This window comes from Bubalus kerabau, chromosome 17 (assembly GCF_029407905.1).
Source record: "Bubalus kerabau isolate K-KA32 ecotype Philippines breed swamp buffalo chromosome 17, PCC_UOA_SB_1v2, whole genome shotgun sequence".
Classification (NCBI taxonomy): Eukaryota; Metazoa; Chordata; class Mammalia; order Artiodactyla; family Bovidae; genus Bubalus; species Bubalus kerabau.
In genome coordinates, this window is record NC_073640.1 from 69,647,009 (window position 1) to 69,672,560 (window position 25,552).

At 43.9% G+C, this 25,552-nt stretch overlaps 2 protein-coding genes across 20 annotated transcripts in view; both read right to left on the reverse strand.

Moving 5' to 3' along the window:
• Positions 1-24,166, reverse strand: LOC129632488 (zinc finger protein 776-like). Of its 6 annotated transcripts, none has more exons than XM_055554154.1 (6): positions 24,031-24,166; positions 9,694-9,841; positions 6,899-7,041; positions 5,111-5,136; positions 3,242-3,368; positions 1-1,995 (listed from the first exon to the last, which is right to left on the reverse strand). In XM_055554154.1, the coding sequence occupies exons 3-6, from the start codon at positions 6,918-6,920 to the stop codon at positions 824-826; spliced, it is 1,347 nt and encodes a 448-aa protein (XP_055410129.1). In that variant the 5' UTR covers positions 6,921-7,041; positions 9,694-9,841; positions 24,031-24,166; the 3' UTR covers positions 1-823. The 6 variants fall into 6 exon arrangements, with proteins under 6 accessions (XP_055410129.1, XP_055410128.1, XP_055410131.1 ...); XM_055554153.1 differs by having other exon boundaries at positions 6,899-7,929; XM_055554156.1 differs by having other exon boundaries at positions 5,111-5,181; positions 6,899-7,929.
• Positions 16,458-25,552, reverse strand: part of LOC129632487 (zinc finger protein OZF-like) — a 19,733-nt gene continuing 10,638 nt past the window's right edge. For 2 of the 14 annotated variants that reach the window (XM_055554138.1, XM_055554139.1), the window contains 5 exons: positions 24,974-25,116; positions 21,460-21,498; positions 20,807-20,908; positions 19,752-19,878; positions 16,458-18,463 (listed from right to left, as the gene is read on the reverse strand). In XM_055554138.1, coding sequence (XP_055410113.1) covers positions 17,292-18,463; positions 19,752-19,878; positions 20,807-20,908; positions 21,460-21,498; positions 24,974-25,116 — 1,583 coding nt within the window. In that variant the 3' untranslated portion in view covers positions 16,458-17,291. Of the gene's footprint in view, positions 18,464-19,751; positions 19,879-20,806; positions 20,914-21,459; positions 21,499-23,055; positions 23,075-24,022; positions 24,217-24,973; positions 25,117-25,552 lie in introns of those variants that run through there. The other 12 variants (XM_055554148.1, XM_055554145.1, XM_055554146.1 and 9 more) reach the window with 12 other exon arrangements.

A 25,552-nucleotide genomic window follows, 5' to 3' on the forward strand; every position in this document is an offset into this window, starting at 1 on the left:
TGCAGTGGCTTAAAAAAGTTTTTATTTATTAAAAGAAAAGAGAATTGCTTAGAAGAAAGCAGTTGTCAAGCAGGGTGACTTGAAGATAGAAACATCTGTCATAAGTATGACATGACTCAATGCCAAAGAAAGTAAACCTGTCAGCAGCCATCAGAACCCAGAGTGCATGTGCAAGGTCAAAGCCGCTTAGTTCCTTTCCTGGCAGTTGATAGGATCTAAGAGCATGACACCACCCAAGTGCTCAGGTTACACGTGCTTTCCTTCAGGGGACAGGAGAGCACAAAGGTCTACCTACCCTGATCACACTGAGGGGACTGACGCCCAAAAGAGGATCTGTCACTTGGTAGAAGAAACTCACAATGACCAGAAGTCTGGCAAGGCTGCTGCACAGGTTAGGAAGTAGATCTGAGCTTCTTAGAAGCTTCCAATGAACCAGGTACCCACAGGCCATCTCCATACTAGGGCTGTGCAGATGGATGGCATTCAACTTCCAGGTGATGATTCCCTTACAGAGCTTGTTCAGTAAGATGTATTCACTAAGAACACAGCTCATTTGCTGTCTCTTCCTCTAGTTTGAAGGCCTTTCTCAACTATGAACTTTGTGGTGACAGATGAGGTTAGACCTTCAGTGGAAACTTTCCGACATGCTCTGTATTCTTGGCTCTACCTGGGCTATGATGGTTCTGGTGCTTGGAGTAGACTTTTGACCACACACACACACACACACACACGTTTCCACAGTACTGTACTTGTGAGGCCTTTCTGTGGTGTAAAATTTTCTTTTCAGGTGCTTTGGCTTAAGACTTCTCCACATTCAGTGCATTTAGGTAGCTTTTCTCCAGTGTAAATGCAGGTGCTTAATGAGACTAGATCTATCCCTAAAGCATTTCCCACATTCACTACACATATAAGGTCTTTCTTCAGTGTGGACTCTCTGGTGTTTAGTAAGAACAGACTTTTGGCTAAAACATCTCCCACATTCACTGCACTCAAAAGTCTTTGCTCCACTGTGAATTCTCTGGTGGCCTTGAAGGTGGGCCTTTTGCCTAAATGACTTCCCACACTCACTACACTCATAAGGCCTTTCCCCACTGTGAATTCTTCTATGCATAAAAAGGCTGGAGAAGTACCTAAAGGCTTTCCCACACTCACTGCACTCATGAGGCCACTGTCCAGTGTGGACTCTCTGGTGTTGATCAAGCATGCGTTTACAGTTATAAGTTCGTCCACATTCTTCACATTCATAAGGCCTCTCTCTGGTGTGCACTCTCCAGTGCTGATCAAGTTTGGTTTTAGTACTAAATGTTTTCCCACATTCACTGCACTCATACGGTCTGGCTCCAGTGTGAATTCTCTGGTGCACAACAAGCTGGGAGTGTTGCCTAAAGAATTTTCCACATTCTCTACACTCATAAGGCCTTTCCCCTGTGTGAATTCTTCTATGTATAGCAAGGCTGGAGCTGCATCTAAAGACTTTCCCACATTCGCTGCATTCATAAGGCTTCTCTCCGGTGTGGACTCTATGGTGCTGAGCAAGCCTGGACTTCCGGTAGAAGAGTTTCCCACATTCATTGCACTTGAAACGCTTTTCTCCATTGTGAAACTCTGCTACAAACTCCATCATTTGTGGTTTAACCTGGTGCCGGACATGGTCAGAGGTACCAGGGAAATCCTTCCTCGCCTCTTGGCACGTAAAAGCCTTCTCCAATGCATGGACTGTGCAGTTCTTTATTAAGGCCTTACCCAAATCTCTTCTCATGAGCTTCTCTCCACCATGCTGGTGGGATTTCACATCTGTCCCACACAGTGTCTGGCCAGGGTTTGTTCGCAGGACCTCGGGTCCACACAAGTCACCTTCTAAGGCCAGGTTACCCATGTCCCAGGGACAGACCTTCTGGCTGGACAGGTCTATCTTTTTGGTATTTCTCTGTGGCACTTCTATAGAAACATTCTGCTCAGAAGGTGTCTGTTCATCCTCTGCTGTATGCAAACACCCTGAAATTTAAAAAAGAAAGAAAAAAACAAAAACCTGGTAGTGAACTTCATGGAGAAAAATGTAAAGAGAGGCAACCCCATCACAAACTTATATCTGACAAAGAAAGAATAAACCCAACAGGAAAAACGCGCTGTGGGCAGGACAGGAAAGCCCCAATCTGCCGTACTGGGCCTCTGCAGGTCACGGACAGTGAAGACTCACCAGGCAAACATACAAAGATGGGAGGTAGTGCACAGAAAAGCCACAATCGACAATGCACTCCTACAGGAACAGTTTTCGCCAGGGCCTTGGCTGCTGGTGACACACGTGTGCTGTGTGGAAAGCTACGTCCAGGCCCAGGATATTCTGACTGTCACTGAACAGTTGGTGTTCAGGACTATTTCAATGCTAGATGCAGGCCTCGTGACACATTAGCATAGGTGAAAAATGGAAAGCATGAGAGTGAGGATGCTGAAGAATAATGAGGAGTGGAAGACAGAGATGTGAGAGATAATCCTGGGTTGGAAGCTAGAGTAGAAATCACAGAAGGAATCTGTCAGGAACTGAGGAGAAACAGAAATGAGATAATCAGCCACTGGTCGTGGACTGCAAACAGTGTTGGGGCCAGGGGAGGCTTCAAATCTGATTTGAACCTAGCCATATCATTTCCTCCCTGTGCTGCCAATCACCAGGGCCAGACCCATTTTGAGCCCTTCTTCCTGTCACTAGAATCACGTCCACTTTGGTCCTATATAACAAGGATTCTCCACTCAACTCCAACTGGACAATAACATGGGACCTAGAAGATGCAAGTGCTAAGAGAAAGAAAGGACAGGTGAGTGGTCAGTACTGGCCCAGGAGTCCAAAATAATAGTACAAAGAATCTTCTATGATGGTTTCACAGAAACAGCCAAGAGTACTTCCTAAATAGGGACCACGTTGGATCCCAACAATTCCTGGAATAGTGAGCCCCAGGAAATGTCAGCTGGAAGTGAAAAGACTCTAGAGCACAGAGGGGCAGAGGTCTACAGAATCAACTTAGCAGGCAGTGGTTGAGAGGAATGGAACTCACTGAGCTGATTCAAATCATTTGACCTATAACAGCTTCACTGAGAAAATTTCAGAATAGCTGGCATGGGGGCTACTTGTAAGCATTGAGAGAGAGGTGCCCACTTGTCCAGCTGTTCAGACAGACAGACTTGCCTTTGGAGAAAGGGCAAAGGCAGAAATCTGGTCAGAATGCCAGGACAGGGGTGAGGGCCTTACCCAAGGATGCAACCAGTGCGAAGTTCTCTAGCATAACGTCGTGGTACAGGAGTCTCTGGACCTCACCCAAGAGCCTCCATTCCTCTTGTGAAAAGTACACAGCCACGTCCTCAAAGGTCACAGGACCCTGGGATGATGGGGACAATGTGTGCATAAGCAGCCTCTCTCCCCAGGACCCCGTAAGTACCCTAAGCCCAGTCCATACTCTGGGGTCATCATCCTCCCCAGGTCCCTGATTCAGAGAGCAGTGCTTCCTTGAACACCAACTCCAACCCCTAGCAACAACACACAGGTCTAAAGACAGATGACTTCTAGGCTGTGGGCCTGGCATGCAGGACCCCTTCCCTCTCTAGCAAGACAACAGCCTGACAGTCCCCAGGGTGATCCACTCCAGACACCAGCAGCTTGAACCCACCCTCCCTATTAACAGGGCCCTGGGTCAACTAGTTCAGACACCTTCCCCACATGCATATCACTCAGTGGACCTTCTCAGACATCTGACCCCCATCATCACCACCTGGACCACAAAGTTGGCATATCTCCTGTCTCCTCATATACCTTTCTGCACACGGCAACAGAAAATCCTTGTCAATGTAACAGGTTCCCAGCATATCCCAACTCTTCACTGGGAGCTCCCCAGCCCTGTTCTGAAGGTTTCCCCACCAGCCCTTGGTCCTGACTTTATCCTCAGTCACAACACGCATATCTAGATACCCCTGGTCCAGTTACACTTCCATCCTGCACATTATGTCTTTTCAACAGTTACAATCTTTGTTCATATAACACCCATTTAAAATGATGTTACATGAACATACCTGCTTAACACATCTTCAGTAAACTCATCTGACATCCTGTCACAAACTTTCCAAGTTCCACCACAAAAGCCTGGTGAGTCACAGGAGGGGAAATATGCACTAGCCTGACTTTGCTATCACTTCATCTGCATTTCTGCTTTCCTTCTGCATCAATTTCAAAGCCATTCCCCCAAAGAAACCTGACCTACTATCTGGACTTCCCCTTCCCTTCTTGCTGATGACCACTCCTCTTGTCTGTCTTGTGACAGTACCCCCTCTCCTCCTCCGTCCCCTAATGGCATCCCAAAGCCTCCCCAGCACTCTAGATCTACATGCTCAGCCATCCACTTGTCTCCTACAGTTGGAAGTCACTGGAACATCTGAGGCTCAACAGGGCTGAAACTCAATTCCTAATATTCTTACTGAAAACCACTGACTTTCCCAAATCAACTGATGAGACTTCCACTCTTCCAGATGCAAATAAAAAGACTTTGGAGGCATGTGACCCCTCCACATTGGAAAATCTGGTCAGCCTCTACTTAAAAGCCAAATATTCCTCCTACCTTCACATCCACCACTTTGATCCAGCTATAACCAAGGCAAATCTGGAAAATTAAGACAGTCCTTTGATTATCTCCTTGTCTTCCTCTCCCCCAAGTGGTTGTGCACTCTGCAGCCAGAGGCAGACTATTAAAACCTAAGTCACATCACTTTTCCTCTCTATTCCAAAAATTCCATTTCCACTATCATTCTCAGAACAGAAACCCATCTTTGCATACTACCAGTCTACCCTAACTCTGGTCCCCTTGCGCTCTGTTTTTACCAGACATTAACAGAGACATACAAATTCTAAAACACACCCATCTCAACTGCATGCTCAAGCATCTGTGTGGACTTCCCCGTGAACTTAAGACAACTTTTCACATCTCAGTCCAGTGGCTGCCCAAAATGGGAATCTCTTCAGGTTATCTCTGACCTGGACTTGTAAACCTGGGCTGAGGGTTTCTGAACGGTTTCCAGGCACCAAGTCCAGGAAGAATAGCAGCAAAACACTTCTAGGACCCCTGACACTCACCAGTGAACAGTCCATAAGTGGTTCCGCTGAATGTGGAAAAAGCAGGGCAATGTAACTTTAATTTCCACCAGCTACACAGACAAAAAAGATTATTAACGAGTGAACCATATAACATTTAAGGCAAAGACAAATACTCAAGTGAAAACGAAAGCATGTAAAAGATAAGCTATGGAGTTAATGCAATAAAGTCATGTGGATATCTTGAGAAAAGGTTTTCCAAGAGTGGGACAAACAAGTGCAAAGCCTATCAGTCATGTCTGATGTGCCTGAGTAGTATCCATGAGTCCAGTAGACTGGAGCTCAATAATCCAGAAGAATGAGGTATTGGGTTGCAGATGAACTGCTTGTGAAAGGTCGTGTACGACGGCTACAGCTCTGTGTATGTGTGCTCAGTCACTACAGTCGTGTCTGACTCTTTGTGACCCAGTGGGCTGTAGCCCTCCAGGCTCCTCTGTCCATGGGATTCTCCAGCCAAGAATACTGGAGTCAGCTGCCATGCCCTCCTTAGGGGCCTTCCCTACTCAGAGATCAAGCCTGCATCTCCTAGATTGCAGGCAGATTCTTCATTGCTGAGCCACCGGGGAAGCCCCTATTATAGCCGTAAGCCAGGTATTACTATATTAATATATCAAAATAAAGTATATCTGTTTCTGACACTTCCATTTGACTGCCTTCTATTTTCTCCCTTGCTAATAAAACATTTTTCATAGACTACTGCAGTTTGACCTAACTTCTGAACAGTTTATGATTCCTTTTCCAATTTTACTTTGGTAATCTTAAAAATCGTTTTTAAAAAAATTGCTATACACTAAGTTCTGATCTAAAATTATTAGAACATTATATAATAGAATTCAAGACTTTCAAACAGACTAAAACAGAGTTACAAGAAAAAAATGAGACCAGAAAATTAGTCTGTGATAAAGGGGTTGTTGGTAGAATCTAAAACTGCTTGGCCTCCAACAGCTTGAGGTAACTGGACATCACTGATGACTCTTCAAACCCAAAACAGAGAAAAAAACCTATAGGACCTGACCTTTATTCCACCCTCATTATATAAACATGGAAATATCTTCTTGAGTTCTAAACATCTTGATAGGAATTCCAAGCATTATAACATTCTATCATCACAATGATTAATTTAGTCTCCCTGAAAACAAATATTTTAACAAGATATGTAAATCATTTTCTCTTTCAATATCATCAGAGGACGATGACTTAATAGTAAAATAAGTATTACTAGCAGAGTACAATCACCAAAAAAGCAGAAAACCTCCAAGTGGCTGTATACTGTAAAACTGTTAACTTTATGCAATGCATGAGAGTGTATGAAAATACAACTACGGGATCCATTAATAAGTACAATCATCTCATTCAAAGAATTAAGCTAAAATTAATAACATGGAGCAAAAGATCAAAAAGTGGAAACGTTCATTTAAATACACACTAACATGTCCTTTATACACAACAGAACACATGGAAAGTATGGCTAGAATAGCAATGATTATAAATACAGAAAGCCAAGAGAGAAAGAGAAAAAAAGGCTTCAATAGCAGGATTTAGAGACATTTTACTCACTTACTATGTAAAATTACAAAAAATGAAAAATTAGCGGATAGCTATTAAAAAAATGGGAAAAGTCACACCATCTTGTGTAAGTGAAGAAAAACATATAATACATATATGATTTCAGTCACAAAAAAGTTTTAAAACTGAGCAAAGGGAAACTACAGTCGTCGAATATTTGCCACTCAGCTGGCAAAACTATCAAGCAAGTAAAGAAATGCTCACCTGAAACATCAGACAACACCATAACACTTGGGAGACAGGATAATTGTTTTGGAAGGACCTCCACAGACGGCTTTTGGGTCCTACTTGTATCTCGTTTCTCGACTTGACCAGTGAATGGCTATTAATAACAGATGCTTTTCCAGCTGCAGGTGGAAGATGTCAGCAATTTTTTTTTCCCACGCAGGTTTTTCAAAATTAGAAAAACAGAGGTTTGGGGAAAAAATACACACACACACACACACACACACACACACACACACGACACTAGTAAGAGAACACAGATAAGAACAAAAATGCCGCAGAATGCTGAGTTGGCTGAGGGCGCGGAGAGGGCAGCGTTTGCCTGAAGCAGATCCGTCAGCACGGCCGTCCCAGCAGAGTCTGAGGGCGGTGGGGCCCGGGCACGGCGGCGCCTGTCCCCGACCCAAGTCAGCGTCAGGCCAGATGGCGCCACGCAGAGCCTCAGACCCTCCTCAGAACAGCGGGCACAGCATCTTTACCTGGGGACCTTTAAGACCCAAACTCCCCCAGCGACGCCCAGATCCCGCCGGATGACCCGCCCGGACGCCGTCCTCTACAGCGGAAGTGCCTCCGTCCTGAGCTTTCAGTTGACCCAGTGACCCATACGCACCGCGCCTTGCATTCCGGGTAATGTAGTTAACACCGCTCTAGGGCGCTGCAAGGGGCGGTGCTACCGAAGTCGGAAAATTCAGCCTCACCCTCTGGGTAACCAGTAAGCAGTTCCCTAAGGCTCAGAATACTGGTGGGGTTCACCCTTCTTAAAGGGAACGCACCCAGATTTCCTTGGAACACACTACTTAAAGGGGACACACATAGATTTCCGTGGAATGTAGTCTGTACTGATCAGAGGGAGGAACCCAGATATTGGGACTTCCCTGGTGGCCCAGTGGTAAAGAATCTGCCTTGCAGTGCAGGGGAAACTGGGGTTGGATCCTTGGTCCCGGAAGATTCCACATGCGGAGGGGCAACTAAGTCCATGGTCAACGAAATCCACATGCCACTACTAAGACCTGAGGAAGTCAAAAAAAAAAAAAAAAAGAGAGAGAGAGAGACAGGAACCCAGATAGATACAATATTTCAGATGTCTCCCAAACCTAAAAAGCAAATGGGCACATGATAGCAGGTTGTCACTCAGACACAAAGTGCATCCAATAAACTGTATCTTATTGCTCTACCAATACCTGTATGCTGAAGCTTTAGATTCATGCTTTAGATTTATGAGTGTCACTGTGTTTGGTCATGGTCAAGGAAGCAGAAAGTAAAGACAGAGCCATAGCAAGCAAGACAGAGGAGGGGTGAGGGGTAACCAGAAGCAAGCAGGCCACGTGCTGTGTCTCTGGTAGCCTCAGAAGAAATGTAAACCAAGTGACAATGTCCAATCGACACATATTTCTTACTTCACATTTTGATGTGCATTCAGTACTTTTCCAGCAGCTAAGATCTACCTATTTGAAAAGTGACTTCCTGCATGTTATTTTCTCCCCAGACAGTGACTGTATAGTCTCAGTCCTAGTTTATTTCCAAAGGGGGCAAATGAAGCCTGAGATAAAGGACTGGATTACAACATCCTCTTTCCTGGCTGGGGACAATATAACTTCACCAGCAAGTGCAGTAAAAATGCAAGAAGAGTTGAAAATATTCGTGAAGTGTTATAACTGCTTAAACCAATCATTATTTAATTATTCAGTTAGTGGTCAAATCACTTTTCACCATGTGAATATTTAGATCTCAGCGAGGTCCCTAGACACAATGATTTTTTGAGAAGTGAGGGAATGAAGCAGAGCTCACAGTTACCTAGGAAACTCTGCTAACCTGTGATTATAGTTTTGTAACCTGTAATCTATTATTAATTTATTTAAAAAAATTTTAAGTACACCTTGAAGGGCTATGACAACAGAGCAAATAGCTTTTCCAGAATACTTAAAAACAAAAAGTATCTATAGCATCATATTTACTCCCTCTTTAAAAAAAAAAACAGATATTAATTATCTGTCCCATTACAAGTACTATTTTGGCTGCATGGCACACATCAAGGGCCACAGAGTCAAAGACTAAAGCCTTCATGAGGCTATCATTCAAGTTAAAGGCAATGGACAGTAAAAATTAATGACAACATAGTCAATTACATAATACTTTTATGTACTGAGCATTAACCAAAATTTCAGAAATGAAGACCTAATTGAACTAAACAAGCATTTATTGAGGGCTTGTTAGGACAGCAGCCCAGAAGACAGAGATGCCAGAAGCACTTAAATTGTTTGACCTTGAACTGAAAAATGGAGAAAGCTTATAATGGCAAAAAATAAAGGCCCGAGTTGGTTCCATAAGTTGTTTGCCAAGAATTAAAATTGGAGCTGGCAACAATCAACAGTGCTTCTATTTATTGATTGATGGCTTCACGGAGTCTTCATTGCTATGTGCGGGCTTCCTCCAGTTGTGGGAAGTGGGGCTATTCCAGTTGGGTGTGCAGGCTTCTCACTGCAGTGGCGTGAGTTCTAGGGCATGGGCTCGGCAGTCGTGGCTTATGTGTTTAGTCGCCCTGAAGCATGTGCAGTCTTCCTGGAGCAAGGATCAAACCTGTGTCCCCTTCACTGGCAGCCAGATTCTTAACCACTGGACCACCAAGGAAGTCAAGGGTACTTGAAAAGCAAAGACTGGTTTGGGTCTGAAATGGCTGTACAGTTACAAGGGAGAATGTTGAAACTGCAAAGTTGCAGCTAGCAGATATTTTAAACAGTCTAGTGTGTGACTGAACTGAACCTGTTTGCACTCACCTACTTTCTTCTGATTGGTTGGCTTTAAGTTAACAAGGCAATGCTTCAGGAATCTTCATCAGCAACCTTCTGGTTCCAGGAAAGCTCAGGCCAATGTGCTTGTGATCAGCATGTAGTCATCATCCTCAACCTGGGTACAGGTTTCTTTCTGCAAAACACCACAAGGACATGCATTAGATTATTGTTTACATCCCTTTGGGAAGCAGTAGACTTCCTCTGATTGCTTTATCACTGCTTATTGTTCAAGGTGTCATAACTTTTTTTACTTGACTGCTTTTCCTTTTTTCTGGACTCTTAGAATCTCTGCTTAGGAACTGCTTAAGACTGCTCTTTGCAACCAGGGAATGTCTAGGAAACTGGAGCCTTTCTCTACAAACAACAAATGAGGCTGGGTGGGAGCAGGGTGTCCCTGCTGGTCCAGTGATTAGGTGATTAGGACTCCAAGCTTTCACTGTTGTGGGTGTAGGTTCAATCTCTAGGCAGGGAACTAAGATCCTACAAGTTATGTGGTGTCAGGAAAAAAAGAAAAATGAAGGACAAAGATGGACTTGGGCTGGCCACCAAGTCGGTTCTCACTAAATGGTTTTCAACACGCATATGGCTACTGGTGACTAGTTAGCACTGTGCTGAACATTGCTGACGGACATAGACATACCTGATTCTCAAGAGCAATGCCTCACTTCAAGGACTGTAAGAATATGTACAGACTTCATAACATCTAACATGTAGGTCAAAAGTGAAACACTGTAAAGGGAGCAATGAAACAGCACATGTGACCAGTGAAGGCTGCGTAGGCGTCACTAGAGTGTAGCAACAAAAAGAAAAATGGGGGAAAAATGATTTGTGTCCAGTGGTCAAAGCATCAGTCAATGATGAACACAGGACAGGCACCCAGCTCTGTCATCACAACTTTCCTAGCAACCTCTCAACAACATCATGTACTTTTAAGCATCTCCTGCCATCTATATAGTAATGTCCACACCATCACGCACCCAGGGTCCTTACTGCTCCACTGATGTGGCACCTGAAGGAGGTCAGTCCTATGTGAAAGACAGAAAAAGGAGGGGCCAGCAAACATAGCAAGAGATCAAACACAGGGCATCCAGCACTCTAAAATTCTGAGAACTTAAGAACATGAAATTGAGAATGTGGCAGATCCCAATTAGGTACAAGACTCAACAATGTCAACATTTTGGAAAAAATTTTAAAAGGTCATACTTAGAGATTAAAGGTAATTATTCAACAACAAGTAATGTTTATGGCAGCAATGAAATTAAAAGACGCTTACTCCTTGGAAGGAAAGTTATGACCAACCTAGACAGCATATTTGGCACCCCACTCCAGTACTCTTGCCTGGAAAATCCCATGGACAGGGGAGCCTGGTAGGCTGCAGTCCATGGGGTCGCGAAGAGTCAGACATGACTGAGCGGCTTCCCTTTCACTTTTCACTTTCATGCACTGGAGAAGGAAATGGCAACCCACTCCACTGTTCTTGCCTGGAGAATCCCAGGGACGGGGGAGCCTGATGGGCTGCCGTCTATGGGGTTGCACAGAGTTGGACACGACTGAAGTGACTTAGCAGTTAGACAGCATATTAAAAAGCACAGACATTACTTTGCCAACAAAGGTCCGTCTAGTCAAGGCTATGGTTTTTCCAGTGGTCATGTATGGATGTGAGAGTTGGACTATAAACAAAGCTGAGAGCTGAAGAATTGATGCTTTTGAATTGTGGTGTTGGAGAAGACTCCTGAGAGTCCCTTGGACTGCAAGGAGATCCAAACAGTCCATCCTAAAGGAGGTCAGTCCTGGGTGTTTATTGGAAGGACTGATGTTGAAGCTGAAACTCCAGTACTATGGCCACCTGATGCGAAGAGCTGACTCACTGGGAAAAACCCTGATGCTAGGAAAGATTGAGGACAGGAGGAGAAGGGGACGACAGAGGATGAGATGGTTGGATGGTATCATCGACTCGATGGACATGGGTTTGGGTGGACTCCGGGAGTTGGTGATGGACAGGGAGGCCTGGTGTGCTGCGGTTCATGGGGTCGCAAAGAGTCAGACATGACTGAACAACGGAACTGAATGTTTTGCATCATGACTGCAATGAATATACCTTAAAATAAACACGTTTTTAAAAGACTCAGACTCAAAGTGGCAGGCTGATTAATATCCCCAGAGACAACTGGGTCCTCATCCCTGAACCTCGTTAACTGTTACCTTACATGGTCAGAGACTTTGCCAGTGTCATTAGGGATTTTGAGATGAGACTGGCCTAAAGTTCATGTTTGCCCTGGGGGTGTACTCACAGGTCTTCTCATAAAAGACAAGCAGAAGGAGATGTACTCTGCAGAGGAAGGCGATCTGATGACTGAAATGCTGCACTGCTGCTCTTTGAAGACGAAAGAAGTGGTCTTGAGTCAACAAACACAAGGAATGCAGCTCTGGAATTTGGAAAAGGCAAGGATGGGGATTCTGATCACTAGCGCCTCTATAGAGACCATGCCCCTACCAACACCTTGACTTCACCCCTGTGAAAGTGACTTAAGATTTCTGACTCCAGAACAATGAAATAATTAAACAGATGCTGTCTGAAACCATCAACTTTGAGCTTATTCATTACAACAGCTCCTTTCCTACAACGGAATACGATTTAGTAACATAAATTACAGGTTGCTCCTGCCATCCTGAAGCACAGCTTTCCTAGAAAATGTTTCATGAACTGAGATGCCATAAAGCAGGAGTATACCCTTCTTTCTCAAAGTTCTGATTCACCACTTCAGTTTTATGGAAGAATCTCCATTCATACGGTGTAATGGCTTTTTTATAAAAGTGACTAAAATCCTTGCCAGGTTTCTTTCGATTTTGTGAAAATAAGTACTAACATAAGTCTTTTGAGACAGGACAAGGCTAGGCGTTCTATGTGAAAATGACCCATAATGTGAGAATATGAATGAACAATACCCAAGAAATTATCAGTAATGGTGGAAAATTGCAAATTGGTTCACTGGGCATCAAACAGGGCCCTTCCCATTTTTGTTATGTTTGAAAAATATCTATTCCAGAAAGGATTTTCACATTTATATTTTATAGTTAAAAGGGGGACAACTCTCAAATGGCATGAGAAAACTTTTGGCTTGAGAAGTATAAGCATTGGAAAATTTTTATCAAAGCCTGCACTGCTAAAATGTTTTACATCAATTATCCTTAAGAAAGCTCTTTAAAAACAGAATTATGTTCTGGAATGCCCAAGACCACCCTCAGATTCCATAGGACTCACGGAACTCATGGAAGCTGTTTAATTAAGGCCTATGGCTTATTACAGTGAAGGATACAGATAAAAATCAGCCAAGAAAGATGGCACAATAGAACAGAGTCCAAAAGAGGTCACATTGCCAGCTTCCAGTTGCCCCCTGCCACTCCACTTCAGTCTGACATCGACATATGGCAATGCACATCTAGTATTGCTAACAGGGAACCCCATGCAAGCCTAGGTGTTGTCCAGGTTTTCTGAGTGCCTGTCACACAGACAAGGGGCACCTATGTGACTGACCTGTTACTCTCTAGCGTCTCCAAATGTCAAACTGGTATTGAGAGCCTAAGCCTCCCAGTATCCCAGTACAGTATTAACATAAACTTCTCAGCCCAGCACAAGGCCCCAGGTAAACAAAGACACTCTTATTGAGCCAAATATGTCAAGTGCTTAGAGGTTATCTCCCAGGAGTTGGGCAAGTCAGTGCCAGACATTTCTTTGGAATGAAGAGGTTGCACAATTAGGCCTGTATGTCTTCCTTTACACAGGCCAAGTGAAAATACTCAAAACTCATGCCATTCCTATTTTACTGCATTTTAACATTATCTGAGTTCTCAAGGTTAAAGTCATCTGATAATGGAAATAGAGTACAAAGGTGTGCTACTGCACCTGTCTTCCCACGTCCACACTGGGTGACCTTGAAACATGCCCCAAGGGTGAACAGAAGCTGACAAACAACAAATTCTTGGGCTTGTATTACAGAACTACAGAAAAGAAAACAGCATGTTAAAACCCTCCTGCTTGTAAACTGCCTTCACTGATTAAGCTTGCTCTGGGGACCTCCCATCCCTTCCTTTAGTTGTACACAAGTCTCCCATGGCCAAGGCGCTATCACAAGACGTGACGCCTTAACAAGCCCTAGAGGTGACACCGCTGACATATGGGTCACTATAGTAAAGGAGTCTCAAGTTCCTGGGAACCTGGAGTCAACGCTTTTCTTGAGCAGGCTACAAATGATCAAAACTACCAACTCCTAAAACTGGGCCTGCCCAGGTGTCTGATGAATAACTTTTTGACATCAGATGGCTAAAATTCCATGCTCAGATCATGCAAAGTGCCTCTATTTATGAACATGCATCTGTGACGGAGCATGTGATGCACACGCCAGTTAACTCACCTTTTCTCTGATTGCTTGTCCCCACACCTAAGAGCAGGCTGCCTCTTTATCCCCTAAATATCACAAGCACCTCACCTCCAAGAAGGTGGTGGTTCTGAAACTTGTCCTTCTGTGTCCTCAAGTGGCTGTCTTGTGAAAGAAAATTCCCCCCGGCAAACCTCGGCATCTCAGCGTTTAGCTTGCTGCGCGTCTGGTTCAGTAGCAACCACACACACACAGCATGAAATTGCCCCCAGTTGGAAGCCTCGTGCCAGGAAATTGGCAAACACAACAAGGAAAGGTCAGTTGCCGTTTTTACTGTCTAGGCCTAAAGTAATAGAAGTATGTTAATAATGAGGAGTATACATGGTGAATAATGTTGTCAGTACAAATATTTATGCCACTCAGCAAAGTCCGTCACTGAAAGAAAGTCAAGTTCCCACATATTTATCATATTCTCAGTCACTAATAAGAAAAGAGACATTATGTCAAAGAAGACATACACCTGCCAATAAATACAAAAATGGTCGACATCATGAATCAGTAGGGAAATGAAATCAGATCATAGGGAGATACATCTCCACACTTTTCAAACAGGTATATTTAAAATACTGACCATACCAACCAAGTACTGGTGAGGAATACAGGGGAACTGAAGACTATTGAAGGGAATGCAAATGGGTACAGTCATTACTTTTAGAATATGAAGCTGGATGTTCATATAAAGGATTTTATGTATGATTACAGTAAGCTAATCTGTGACAAGCAAACTAGAAACAAACCACAACACCCCATTTTTTAAAGAGATGAATGGATTAAAAAATAAAATGAAAATATATCAAATAGTATATTTATCAGGAAAAAATGAGTTATTCACATTGGCAACTTAGATGATTCTCAAAATAAGTGCGCATGGAGAAAGAAAACGACAGCTACAGAAGTAATCATGCAGACTTCAATGACATTGCTGTGCTGAGTCCTGTCCACTCTGTGCAACCCACGGACTATCGCCCGTCAGGCTCCTCTCTCAGTGGGAATTCTCCAGGCAAGAATACTGGGGTGGATTGCCCTGTCCTCCTCCAGGGGATCTTCCCAACCCAGGGATCAAACCCAGCTCTTCCTAACTGCAGGTGGATTCTTTACCATCTGAGCCACCAGAGAAACCAATGATGTTAGAAGTCTGGAAAACACTAATTTAATGAGAGAAAAATCAGTCAATAGTAGTTGCCTGGGATCCTGGGAGACATATGCTAGTGATGGATGTTTGCTATGATGATGGTTCTGTGACTTTGCAAGTGTTAAAACTTACCAAGCTGGTAAGTTTGGTAATTCAGCTGCAGTTATGCTCAGTGCATGGCAACTGTACATCTCAACCAAATCAGGATAGAAATTGGCTTCACATAAAAATCTGAATCTCCATTTTGGAAAAGAACTCTGGCAACTACACCTCAAATCTACCACCTCTCCTGGTCTCATAGAAATTCTGTCACAGTAGAAATGAAGACTGCTGAACAATAAAAAGGTGCTTACACTTGAGTTATTTAGGAACTCTGCCTGGGTCCTAAAAAACACATGCCTGGACTACAGGACTCTCAGGACTCTCACTCTCCTTTACCCACTGCTTTCACTGTGCAGCAATGGCCTTAAGATTTGCAGATGCTATGTGATGCCAAAACCTTTCCATTCTTCAGTCACTGACTGCAGGCTCAAGAGGAAGAGAAACACGGCTGTAACTTCTGAAAATTTCTGCAAAAACCTTATCAACAGCCACAGTTATGGGAACATTTATGAATGCCCTTTTAGAAAAGCTGTATCCCTTCTTGTTGCTAGATTCTCAGTTCCTACTAATCCCCCATTTCTGAACCAAGTATGGTTCCCCCCAATGTCTGTAGCCTAACACTCAGCAACACCAGCCTGCCACATTATGCACATTATGGCACATGGCTCTGTTCCAGCTGGACCTAGAGAACTTCTTCCATTGAACAGTACTAGGGGGATGATGTGATATCCCACGTGAAAAGAGAACAATTCACGCAGCTCCAAAAATCACTGGTGCTGCTCACAGTCCTCATCTCAAGGTGGCCTTGGGACCCATCAAAAAATTCCTTCAGGACCCATCAAAAATCCTAACATCCAGGTCACAGCATTAGTTCCACAGAGCTCTGGAGTCCATACCAGGAGCCCTTGGACAATGCAAATTAGACCAAAACTAGACTGAACACTATTCTCTGTCATATCATTCCAACTGAGATATTATACAAAGTCTGAAACACCCATAAAACTTTTTTACTCTTCATCTTGACAGCCCAGTTTGGTTCTTAACAGCAGTCTGAAGGTGAACAAAACCCAAGATACATGTTGTCTTAAACAATAGTCTTTATTTTTACACAAAGCAGTGCAAAATGAGGCAGTTCCCCAAAGGGTGACTTGGAGCTAGAAAATCCATCTTGAACATGACACAACCCTATACCACCAAACAAAGTTAACCTCTATGAGCTGCCAGTAGAACCCAGACTGGATGCCCAAGATCAAAGCTGCTTAGGCCATATCCTAGGCAGCTGACAGGATCTAAGAGCACGACGTCACCCAAGTGCTCAGGCTACACATGCTTCCCTCTAAGGGACAGGAGAGCACAAAGGTCTACCTACCCTGATCACACTGCAGGACTGACAACCAGAACGGGAATCTGCCATCTGGCAGAGGGAAGAAACTCACAGTGACATGAAGTCTGGTAAGGCTGCTGCACAGGTTAGGAAGTAGATCTTAGCTCCTTAAAGCTTCCAAAGAACCAAGTATCCACAGGCCCTCTCCACACCAGGACTGTGCACATGGATGGCATTCAGCTTTCGGCTGATGATCCCCTCTTAGAGCCTGTTCAGTAAGATGTATTAATTAAGGAGACAGCTCATTGGCTTCTCTCTTCATTTGGTTTGAAGGTCTTTCTCCAGTATGAACTTTTTGGTGACCAATGTGGTTATACCTTCAGCTGAAAGCTTTCCTACATTCTCTGCACTCTTGGGTTTATCTGGGCTGTGAAGGTCCAGTGCTCAATCAGAGTTGACCTGTGACAGAAAATATTTCCATATTTGTTGCACTTGTGAGGTCTTTCTGTGGTGTGAACTTTTCATTTTTTTTTTTTTTTTTTCCTCATTCAGGTGCTATAGCTAAAGAAATTCTCCACATTTGGTACACTCAGGTGACTTTTCTCCAGTGTAAATTCAGGTGCTTAATGAGAGTAGATTTCTGGCTAAAACATTTCCCACAATCACAGCACTTATAAGGCCTTTCTCCAGTGTGAACTCTCTGGTGTGTAGTAAGAATAGAATTTTGGCTAAAACATTTTCCACATTCACTGCACTCAAACGTCTTTGCTCCAGTATGAATTCTATTGTGGACTTGAAGGTGGGCTCTTTGCCTAAAGGACTTCCCACATTCATTACACTCATAAGGCCTTTCCCCACTGTGAATTCTTCTATGCATAACAAGGCTGGCCATGTATCTAAATGCTTTCCCACATTCACTGCACTCATGAGGCCACTCTCCAGTGTGGACCAGCTGGTGCTGAATAAGCATGCGTTTACAGGTGTAGGTTCTTCCACATTCTCCACATTCATAAGGCCTCTCTCCAGTGTGGACTCGCCGGTGCTGATCAAGTTTGGTTTTAGTACTAAATGTTTTCCCACATTCACTGCACTCATACGGTCTGGCTCCAGTGTGAATTCTCTGGTGCACAACAAGCTGGGAGTGTTGCCTAAAGAATTTTCCACATTCTCTACACTCATAAGGCCTTTCCCCTGTGTGAATTCTTCTATGTATAGCAAGGCTGGAGCTGCATCTAAAGACTTTCCCACATTCGCTGCATTCATAAGGCTTCTCTCCGGTGTGGACTCTATGGTGCTGAGCAAGCCTGGACTTCCGGTAGAAGAGTTTCCCACATTCATTGCACTTGAAACGCTTTTCTCCATTGTGAAACTCTGCTACAAACTCCATCATTTGTGGTTTAACCTGGTGCCGGACATGGTCAGAGGTACCAGGGAAATCCTTCCTCGCCTCTTGGCACGTAAAAGCCTTCTCCAATGCATGGACTGTGCAGTTCTTCATTAAGGCCTTACCCAAATCTCTTCTCATGAGCTTCTCTCCACCATGCTGGTGAGATTTCACATCTGTCCCACACAGTGTCTGGCCAGGGTTTGTTCGTAGGACCTCGGGTCCACACAAACCACCTTCTAAGGCCAGGTTACCCATGTCCCAGGGACAGACCTTCTGGCTGGACAGGTCTATCTTTTTGGTATTTCTCTGTGGCACTTCTACAGAAACATTCTGCTCAGAAGGTGTCTGTTCATCCTCTGCTGTATGACAACACCCTGAAATCAGAAAAATGCGGGTGAACTTAATGTAGGAAAAGGTTTTTAAAAAAAGCAGATGTTTTGCACCATATGTGTCTGACATAGAAAGAATAAATCCATGGGACTAGTTCAGGACAAGGAGCTGTGGGCAGGTAAGGAAAAGCCCCAATCTGTAGAACTGGGCTTCTACACATCACAGAACAGGAAGGACTCACCAGGCAAAAGACACAAGAGGGTGGATATTAAATGGAGGAGCCAGGGGTCCACAACACACTCCTACAGGAATGGTTTTCACCAGGGCCTTGGCTGCTGGTGACACGTGTGCTGTGTGGAAAGCTATGTCGAGGCCCAGGATATTGTGTCACTGAGTGGCTGGTGTTCAGGACTATTTTGAGGAGAGGTGCAGGTTTTATAACACAGTAAGCATAGGCAAACAGTGGAAAGCATTAGCGTGAGGATGTTGAAGAACAATGAGGAGTGGAAGCCAGAGGGGTGAGGGATAATCCTGGGTTGGAAGCCAGGGTAGAAATCACAGGGGGAATGTGTCAAGAATGGAGGAGAAACAAATGAGATAACAAGTTACTGGTCTTAGACCACAAACAGTGTTGGGGCCAGGACATATTCAAAATTTGACTGAATCCAGCCACAACGTCACTGCTCCCTGTGATGCCAATCATCAGGACCAGACCCATTTTGAGCCCTGCTTCCTGTGCCTGGAATCATGTGCACTCTCTCCTATACCCAAGGTTCTCCTCCCAGCTTCAACTGGACAACAACAAGGGACTTAGAAGATCCACATTCTAAGAAAAGAACAAGACAGTTTCCCATGGGGAAATAACCAATCTCAAAAGAATTCAAGAAAAAAAGAATGATAAAAATAATCTTTGAATCTCATAGCTATATGCACCCCATAAATGGTGACCATGCTGGGTCCCAACAATTCCTGAAACAGTGAGGCCCAAAGAAATGTCAGCAGGAAGGAGGCAGAAGCTGCACAAAGGTACAGGGGTCTACAGAGTCAACTTGGCAGGGAGAAGCTGAAATGAATGGAAATCACTAAGCTAACTCCAAGGCTTATGATACAGAAAATTTTTGCTGAGAAAACTTCAGCCGCTGGCATTGGGGCCACCTGTGAAAGGAGGTGGAACACACACTCACTCAGGCTTGGCACCCAAAACACAGAGGACAGGAAGAAGTAATAGAGAGCTGCCCACTGTCTAGCTGTGAACAGAACAGACTTGCTCTTAGAGAAAAGGGGAAAGGCAGAGACCTGTCCAGGATGCTGGCATAGGGGTGAGGGCCTTACCCAAAGACACAACCAGTGCAAAGGTCTCCAGCATGACATCCCGGTACAGGAATTTCTGGGCCTCACCAAGGAGCCTCCATTCCTCTTGGGAAAAGTACACAGCCACATCCTCAAAGGTCACAGGGCTCTATGATGATGGGAACAGATGTGTGCATGAGCAGCCTCTTTCCCTAGGACCCTATGAACACCCCAAACCCTAATCCACATTCACTCTGGTGTCATCATCCTCCCTGGCTCCCTAATTTAGAGGGCAGTGGTACCCAAAACTCTGGCTGTGGGCCTGGCATGCAGGGCCCCTTTCCTCTCCTGCAAGACAACAGTCTGACAGTCCCCAGGTGATCCATTCCAGACACCAACAACTTGAACCCACCCTTCTCAAAGTCCTACTACATAGCCCTCAGTCAATTAGTTCACACACCTTCCCTACATGCATATCATACCACTCAGTGGACATTCTCAGACATCTGACCCCCATCTTCACTACATGGACCACAAAGTTGGCTTTCCCACCAGGCCTTGATCCTGACTTTATCTCAGTCACAACACACATAATCTAAATACCTCTGGTCAGATTCCACATCCATACTGCACATTATGTCTCTTTAACAGTTACCATCTTTGTTCATATAACACCCATTCAAAATCCACACCCACTCAACACAGCCTAAAGAAACTGTGACATTCTGTCACAAGCTTCCCAAGTTCTACCACAAAAGCCTAGTGAGTCAGAGGAGAATAAATTAGCACCAGCATGACTTTGCTATCAATTTATCTCATTTCTGCTTTTCTTCCACATCAGTATCATAGCTTTTCCCCACAGAAAGCTGACTTACCAACTGGCCTTCCCCTTCCCCTTCCCTTCTTGCTGATGACCACCCCACTTCTTTGCCTGTCTGTGTCTCCTCTGTCCCAGTGGCATCCGCAAGCCTCCCATTGCTTTGGATCTACATGTGCAACCGTCCGCTTGTCTCCCACACTTGCGAGCCATTGCAACAGCTGAGGCTTCACAGGGCCAAAACTCAGTTCCTAATATTCTCACTGAAAAGTCCTCTTACCAGACTTCCCCAAATCAGTTGATGGCACTTCCACCTTTCCAGATGCAAACGGAAAAAACTTTGGAAGCATGTGATTCCTCCACATTGGAAAATCTCATCAGCCTTTACTTAAAAAAAAAAAAAAAAAAGTAGAAACCAAGTAGTTTCCATATCTCCACATCCACCACTTTGGTGCAGCTAGAGCCATGCACATCTGGAAAATTAAGAGAGCTTCTATGTTTCTTTGCCTTCCTCGCCACCAGGCTGTTGTGCACTCTGCACCCAGAGGCAGCCTCTTATAACTTAAGTAATATCACTTTTCATTTCTATTACAAAAATCCCATTTCTGCCATCAGTCTCAGAACAGAAACTCATCTTATCAGGCTACCAGTCTAGCCCTGACCCTGGTTCCCTTGTTCTCTGTTCCTACTGCATAAACAGAGACCCAACAGTCCTAAAATACACTCATCTCAATTGCATCCTCGAGCATTTGGACATAGTAACCCCTATACATACAATCTTTCACATTTCAGTCCCCTGGTTGCCAAATTTGGAATCTTTCCATATACCCTCTGGCTTGGACTTGGAATTCTGCACTCAGGGTTTCTCTAGGGTGTCCAGACACCAAGTTCACGAAGAGCAGCAGCAAAATCTTTCAGAACACCAACACTCACCAGTGAAGAGTCCATAAGTGGTTCTGTTGAACATGGAACCTGTGGGAAGAGTAGGGCCATGTAACTTTAATTCCCATCAGCAACATAGACAAGAAAGATTAATGAGATAACTATTCAATATTTCAGGTGAAGACAAATTACTCAATAGAAAACCAGATCATAGACAGGGCAGAAAATGTTATGGGGTTGTGCCATAAGGTCATATGTCTGACTTCAGAAAAGGTTTTCTAGAAGTGGGACTAATAAGTGCAAAGCCTCTCTATTAGATTCATATCTGATGTGTCTGAGTAGCTCCATGAGGCTAGTATGACTGGAGCCCAATGATCCAAAGAATAAGCTATCTGGTTAGATAGGAGATGCTTGTGGCAGGTCATATAGGGCTATTATAGCCCCAAGCCATGCATATAAAAATTAAGCAGAGCTCTTTCTGACATTGCCATTTGATTCCATTCTTCCATTTCTCCCTTGCCAATAATAACTTTTTCCTCTCATAGCTTGTAGCTGGACCCAACATTTGGACAGGAGTTCCTATACTCCTTGTCTAATTTTACTTTGGTTATCTTAAAGATTGTTTTTTAAAAAACTTATACTTGAACCATATTCTTTAATATATCCAGTTTTTTCCCCCATAAATGTTCAAACAGGTTAACTTCCTACAAGCTTTTTTCTCCTGTTGTAGAGAATGGAAACACCACTGACTTCGCTTTGAAAATGGATCTCAGAATTCTCTGGCTGCCCAGTGGTTAGAATGTGATACTTTCACTGCAGTGGTCCTGGGTTCTATACCTGGTTGGGGAACCTAGATTCCACAAGCCAAGGAGTGCAACCACATACACACACACACACACACACACACACACACAAAAGAGAGAGAGAGAAAGAGAGAATTACAAGAAGAAAATGGCTCCAGAAAAGTAATCTGTGAGAAAGGGGTTATTGCTAGAATCAGAGTAAATGTGTGTGGCTTCCAACAGTTTGAGATAACTGGACATCACTGATGACTCTTTAAACTTAAGACAAAGGAAAGAACCTATATGACCTGATCTCTGTTCAATCCTCTTTAAATAAACATGAAAATACCTTCTTGGGTTCTAAGTATCTTGGTAAGGATTCCCAGCATTATAAGTTTTTATTTTTACAATGATTCATTTAATCCTCCTTTTAAAACAAGTGTTTTACAAAATAATCATTTTCTTCCAAAACTACCAGAGGAGCATCACGTAATGGTGAAATAAATATTAGCAGAGTACAATCAGTGAAACAGAAGAAAAACTCTTAAATGGCTGTATACTGTAGAACTGTTAAGTAGGCATAATGCAAAGAGAGTGTGAAAATACAACTACGGGATCCATTAAAAATAAGTATAATCATCTCATTCAAAGAACTAAGTTAAAATTAGTAAGATGGAGCAAAATAAGATCAAAAGGTGGAAATATTCATTTAAATACAATAATAATTTTAACATATATGCTAGACAGATATGTCCTTAACACACAACAGAAGGCAAAGAAGTTATGGCTGGAATAGCAATGGTTATAAATAAAGAAAGCTGACCAAAAAAAGCCTTCAACAGCTCATTTTATAAAGACATCTTACTCATATAATGTATGTGCTCAGTCACTCAGTCCTGTCTGATTCTTTGTGACACCATGGATTGTAACCCGCCAGGCTCTTCTATCCATGGGATTCTCCAGGCAAGAATACTGGAATAGGGTACCAAGGGACCTTCCACATCCAGGGATCAAACCTGCTTCTCTTGTGTCTTCTGAACTGGCAGGTGGATACTAGCGCCACCTCAGAAGCCCCATAGACTGTACACTCACTATATAATACTGCAAAAGTAAAGAAAATTAGCGGATAGACACGAAAAAATGGGTGAAGTCACACCATCTTCTCCAAAAGAAAACAAAAACAAAAACACTTAATACTTATATGATTTCAGTTGTAAAAGCTTTAAAACAACTGAGCAAAGGGAAACTACGGTCGTCGACTATTCTCCACTCAGTTGGCAAAACTATGTGTGTGCGCTAAGTCGCTTCAGTCGTGTCCGACTCTTTGCGACCTTACGGACTGTAGCCCGCCAGGCTCCTCCGTCCATGGGATTCTCCAGGCAAGAATACTGGAGTGGGTTGCCATGTCCTCCTCCAGGGATCTTCCTGACCCAGAGGCGGAACCCACGTCACTTATGTCTGCTGCACTGGCAGGTAGGTTCTACCACTAGCGACATGTAAGAAGCAAAACAAGAAAGCAAAAAAACACACACACAAACAACAACAAAAAAAAAAACCCGCTCACTTGAAACAAAAGACAACATCTTAACATTTGGAGACGGGACAGTAGTTTTGGAAGGACCTGCACAGGCTGCTTTTGGGTCCTACTTGTACCTCACTTCTTGATTTGAGCATTGAACGGCTATTAATAACAGCTGGCTTTTCAACTGCACGTAGGTCAGAAGCATTTATTTTCTCCCAAGCAGGTCATATTTCAAAATTAGAAAAACCTAGGTTTTGGTTAAGAAATGAAAACATACACAGGACACTTGAAAGAGAACACAGATAAGTACAAAAATACCGCAGAATGAGAAGAGTTGGCTGAGAGCTCGGAGGGCGCAGCGTTTCCCGGAAGCGGATCTGTCAGCACGGCCGTCACAGCGGAGTCTGGGGCCGAAGGTGGGGCCTGGGCACCGCGGCGCCTCTCTGCCCCAAGCCAGAGTCAGGCCGGATGGCGCCGCGCAGGGCCTCAGGCCCTCCTGAGAGCGGCGGGCACCGCGCCTTCCTGCCTTCCTTCACCCCAGGCCGGCCAAATTCTGACGTTCCACACACGAAGTCAGGCCGGCGTTTAAAAATGTCGCCCGCGGTACCGGCCGGAAGACCCACCCAGGCGCCTTCCTATAGAACGGAAGTGGCTCAGTCCTGGGCTTTCATTGGCCCAGTGACCATACGGGCTGCGCTTTGTTTTCAGGGAAATGTAGTTAACTCCGCTGTCTGCCACGGCTAGGTTCGGTGCCCCAGACTGCCAGGAAAGTTCCGCCTGACCCTGGTGGGTGGCTGGGAAGCAGTTTTCCAAGGCTCCGAGTTACTGGCGGGGTTCACGCTTCTTAAAGGGGACGCACCCAGATATCCGTGGAACCACGCTTCTCAAAGACAGAAAAAGGAGGTGTCAGTACGCGTAGGGGGTCGTGCCACACAGGGCATCAAGCATTCTAAAATTTTAAGAACTTGAAATTGAGAATGTGGTACAGGTAGAGGACTTAGTGACGTCAATATTTTGGAAAAATGATGAGGTCATACATACTTAGAGGTCAAAGACATTTATGATACACACCTACAAGTAATATTTTGCATTATGATTGCAATGAATATACCTGAAAACAAACACATTTTGAAGGACTTAGACTCAAAGTGGCAGGCTGATGAATATTCCCCGAAGACAACTGGGTCATCTTTGGAACTCATGTTACCTTATATGCTCAGAGACTTTGCCAACTCGATTAGGGATTTGGAGAGGAGATTACCCCAAAAGTATGTTTGTCCAGAGATGTACTCCAAGGTCTCCTCATAAAAGCCAGGTAGAGGAAGGCGATTTGATGACGGAAATGCTGCACTGCTGGTCTTTGAAGGAAGTGGTCTTCAGCCGTCAAACACAAGGAATGCAGCTCTAGACTTTGGAAAAGGCAGGGACAACAATTCATTCCTACAGCCTCCAGAGAGACCAAGCTCCTAGTCACACTTTGACTTTATCCCTGTGAAAGTGATTTAGACTTCTGACGTCCAGAAGAGTAAAATAATTCATAATGTTTCGTCTGAAACCATCAACTTTGTGGTTATTCATTACAGTAGCCATAGAAAATGAATACGGTTTAGTGACTTGAGCTTAATTACAGATTGCTCCTGCTATCCCAATGAACAGCTTTCCTAGGAAATGTTTCATAAACTGAGATGTCATAAAGTAGAAATATTCCCTTCTTTCTCAAAATTCTGATACACCACTTCGGTTTTCCCAATGAACAGCCATTAATATGGTGTTATGGCTTTTTTCATAAAAGTGATTAAAATACTTCGGAAGTTTCTTTGGATTTCATAAAAACATGTAC